Source organism: Conger conger, chromosome 14 (assembly GCF_963514075.1).
Source record: "Conger conger chromosome 14, fConCon1.1, whole genome shotgun sequence".
Taxonomy (NCBI): Eukaryota; Metazoa; Chordata; class Actinopteri; order Anguilliformes; family Congridae; genus Conger; species Conger conger.
In genome coordinates, this window is record NC_083773.1 from 6,656,020 (window position 1) to 6,660,574 (window position 4,555).

The 4,555-nt window shown below is 45.2% G+C and overlaps 1 protein-coding gene across 1 annotated transcript; it reads right to left on the reverse strand.

Moving 5' to 3' along the window:
- Positions 1 to 522: 522 nt before the first annotated feature.
- Positions 523 to 4,287, reverse strand: LOC133110101 (adenosine receptor A1). The gene is made up of 2 exons (XM_061219979.1): positions 3,818 to 4,287; positions 523 to 1,213 (listed from the first exon to the last, which is right to left on the reverse strand). Exons 1-2 carry the CDS (start codon positions 4,174 to 4,176, stop codon positions 523 to 525), a joined length of 1,050 nt encoding a protein of 349 aa, XP_061075963.1. The 5' UTR covers positions 4,177 to 4,287.
- Positions 4,288 to 4,555: the final 268 nt, after the last annotated feature.

Here is a 4,555-nt window from a genome sequence, read left to right on the forward strand (position 1 = left end):
AAAGTAATCCATTTCAAAAGATAAGTTAATTGAAATGAGCGTTAGTTATGGCAAGATTATCTGAAGTGAAAGGTTGTATTGTTCACTGGAGGATCATGCTAGTTTTTCCTTGATGTAACAAAAAACTGAAGCTATAAAAAGAAGGATTCTCTGGAAACTCCCGAGGAAGGGACATCAGACTCCAGTCCTGGAGGCAGCACGGCCTTTTAAAATTTTTTAAAAGTTACCGATTGGCTAAAGAGTGTTTCTGAGCACTAATCTGGCTGCTGATTGGGCAACGTAGCCCCCCCCCAACTCCAGCCCTGGTATTTCAGTTGTGACTGTCCAATACAGTTACGGCTGAAAAACATTTTATTCATGACTGTCACTTCACGCATCAACCCAGCAAAGCCCTTCCGTGAGACCTAACTTCGCCCCACGTGATTGGTATCTTCTGAGCAGCCGTAGCGCATTATCCTGCACCCCCATTGGCCGGCGGTTGCTGTTGGAAACCTGAATTAGACCGTTTGCTGGTGTGCACCCTCAGCCTTGATGTTCCTGGTTGCCGTTGGCGTTGGCGGGCGGCTTCTCGGCGAGCGGCCGTTTCGGAGGGGGCGCGGGCGCGGGGGAGCAGGGCCGGCACGAGCCGGGCGCGGCACTGGAGGCGTGGCACAGGACGCACCGCCGCCAGATCTGCACCAGCGTGGCGCGGAAGCGCTCGATGCGGAAGGCGTAGACCAGCGGGTTGACGGCGGAGTTGACGTGCGACATGAAGATGCCCACGTACACGGCGCTCTTGGGCACCGCCGCGCGGCCCGGGCCGAAGAAGTCGACGCAGTTCATCACGTGCAGCGGCAGCCAGCAGAGGGCGAACAGGAGCACCACCAGGGCCAGCGACTCGGCCAGCCGCAGCTCTTTGCGGTAGTACCGGCTGGCGTCGCAGGTGGCCTCCGCCCGGCGGTTGAGCTGCCGCCGGATGACGTAGAAGATCTGGCCGTACAGGCCGATCATGATGCAGAGGGGCGCCACCACCCAGCCGAAGAAGTTGAAGTAGACCATGTAGTCCATGCTCATGACCGTGGTGAAGTGGCAGATAATGGTGCCCCGGGTGAGGTTGGCGCTGGGGTCCTTGTTGTGCCAGCCCAGCAGGGGCACCATGCCCGTGAGAGCGGAGAGGAGCCAGCACACGCACACCGCCACCCAGGCCCGGCGCTCCGTCACGATCACACTGTACCTGAGGACCACGACAACGCACCCCGGGTGCTATTACACATTTATATCAGTGTAATTACACTTTTTATTACACATTTAACATTTATATCGGTGTAATTACACTTTTTATTACACATAAAAAATGTATACCTATATATATATATACAGTACTGTATATACACTACTTACATATTACTGTAAGCAATTTACAATTTTTTCATAAAAACTTGATCAAGGCTGTCTGAGATGAGAAGCATGGATCCAACCAAACTCTGCAGAAGTACTGTGGCAAGTTCTCCAACATGCTTGGAACAACCTCCCTGCTGATTGTCTTAGCCAACACTGTCCTTCAGTTCTATAAACTTACTATACATTTTACATTACATTTTTGTAATTTTGCAGAATAGTTCAAACTGAATCAAATCAATATTTTTGGTGACCACCCTTCGGTGTTAAAACTGCATCACTTCTCTGAGATAGCCAATGATGTCCTGCAGTTCTATAAGAAAATCAGCATGTTTTTGTTGTTTCAAGCATGTTGGAGAACTTACCACAGTTCTTCTGTAGACTTTGGTTGGCTCCTTGCTTCTGATCTCGGACAGCCTTGATCAAGTTTTTTATGTAAAAAGTAGTCAATTGCTTACAGTAATATGTAATTAAATTAAATAATAAATTAAAATTAAATACAAAAATGTCTCTGTAAAATTAAATATTTTGGAAAATGAATATTTGGAAATCTCAAATGTTTTATTTTATACTAACACACACACACACACACACACACACACACACACACACACACACACACACACGTCTAGGGTGCCTAAGACTTCTGCACAGTACTGTATATATATTTCCCTACCTCCCTGTAAACCTTAACTGTTGTCTGTAATTGTGTTATTTACTTGTGTTATTAGGATAATACCTTTGCTAGTTTTGTTTGGCATGGAAAGCAGTGTACTGATATATTTGCGTGGTGCGGTATTATTTATTTATAAATAAAATAATTCAGATTATCAAATAGGCCCTTAGTTCTTATCTTTGTTGTGCAGGTAGCAGATGAAATTGTACTTCCCTCGAGGGTCTTTCAGTGCAATTATCCCTGGTTATGGGTATGCACTTTGCACTTTGTTATACTTTGTTTTTTGTCTGCTCTTATCTTGTCTGTTGCAACCTGTATCTTTTATATATGTTTTTTGTAAACAGGGCACCCTTGAAAATGAGAGCTTGCTCTCAAGGGACTTCCCTGTATAAATAAAGGTCAAATAAAAAATACGTCGCTCTGGAAAGGAGCCTCTGCCAAATGCCTTTCCTGTCATGTAATGTAATGTAATTACACTGATATGCTTATATTATTGCACAATCAGCACTTATATATGTGTAATTAGACTTTAATTGCACACTAAACATGTAAATATTTGTAATTAAACTTTTAGTGCACATTCAATATTTATGTTGGTGTAACTACACTTGTTATTGAGCATTAAACATGTATATCTGTGTAATTACATGTTTTCAGTAATTGCTACACAGTTCCTATGAAGCTACATTGTACCAGGGTTCAGGCACAAGGTGAACTACATAATCAGAAGTTAGCATTAGAAATGAGGTTTAGGGTAAATGTTATTTAAACCCATTGTGCAGTGACATATATCATAAATTAGTTCAATTACCTAATAATTAGGTAGATCATACACTGTTTTTTACTTTTTACTTTTACTCGGGTTGGACTATGTAACTATGTAATTATCTTAACACCTTTCATAATAATGTTATGAATATAATTGTGAGGTTCCTTTTCATCTAAATTCTGTCTTTATGTTTTTTAATGAACAAATTTCAAATTAAGGCAAGAAGGCTCCCTGTCATGGGAATCTCTGAAGAACGTGTCGTTCAAGTAAGGTACAGTTGAATTTTCACTTACTCAACTGAAATCACAGTGTCTCACATAATGCCTACACTTTAGAGCAAGAGCAAAATCATACTTTTAAAAAATTCTTTACAGCATATACAGTTTATTTGCATACATTCAGACAGTTTTATGCACCTCAGCATCTAAATAACATTAGTTCGGCTCTGCCAAAGTAAATTCCATTGGAAATGACTCGTTAGAACTGGCTGCTGGCATTTTCATTTGCTTAAAAGCTTTCGACGTCCTGCTCATTGATTTGCGCTGAACTGAATATACGGCGGTGGGACTTTGGGAGGAGGAAAAGCAGAGAAGATACCACAGGAGTGTTTCTCTTCCCCCAAAACCACTGCTGACATTTAATGCTCTCAGCAAAATGACATTGTTTTCACTAAGGAGGCTCACACATTGTGCGCAGTTGCGGGATCAGGAAAAGGAAAAGATGGGGAACCTTGGCATTAACATAACATACTATATAACAATATCAGTGCTTGCGTGTATCAAAAGCATATTCTGCAAGCATATTCTCCAAGCCAATGCACAAATAACTAAGTAATTAGGTGTATTTTCCATTTGAATACACTTTCTTTTTTTTCCTCACTGCACATTTGAAACGTATTCGTAATTCACTTTTTGAATGTTTGTATTCTTTTGTGCAGGAGTTTGCGAGCAGCTGATTGGCCGCAGCGCCGGGGTCAGGGGTCGGGCCGCGCTCACCTGGTGGGGATCTTGACGCGCAGGTAGCGGTCCACGGCGATAGCCATGAGGGAGAGGATGGAGCTCTGGGTGATGATGAGGAGCAGGCAGGAGAGGAAGAGGCAGGTGAAGAACTGCGTCCTCAGCCCCAGGCTGATCACCACCGCCAGCGGGATCACCAGCGTTCCCACGGCGATGTCCGCGATCGCCAGGGAGACGATGAAGCAGAAGGTGGGGTCCCGCAGGGCTCGATTTAGGGCCACCACCAGGATCACCAGCACATTGCCCAGCACCGAGGCCAGCGCGATCGCCGTCTCCATGGAGATGTAGAGCAGGTCCACACGCTCGCGGGAGAGGAGCAGTCCCGTCGGGGGAGACATTTTTTGGGGACAGGGGCGGTCCTGGAACCCTACGCACGACCCCCCAGTCTCCAACGATTCGGAGTCCCCTCCTCTCTTCTTAAAGAGTCTCCTCAAGAATACTCCTGGTTTTTGACTTCATCCCTTCTTCTTCCTCTCCTCTTTCAATGCCGGGCATTTTCGCACACTCTTTCGGATGGAACTGCCAGCTCTTCCGCCGTGAGTGCGCATGTGTGTGTGTGTGTGTCGCTGCTGTAGAAGGAGCAATAATCCACCTCTAGCTGCTCTGAGTTCTCCCGAGCTGCCCTCATCCTCATTTCTCCCTCTCTCTCTCTCTCTCTCTCTCTCTCTCTGTCTATCTCTCTATCGCTCTCTGGGGGGGCTGAGCCGGTGTGTGTGG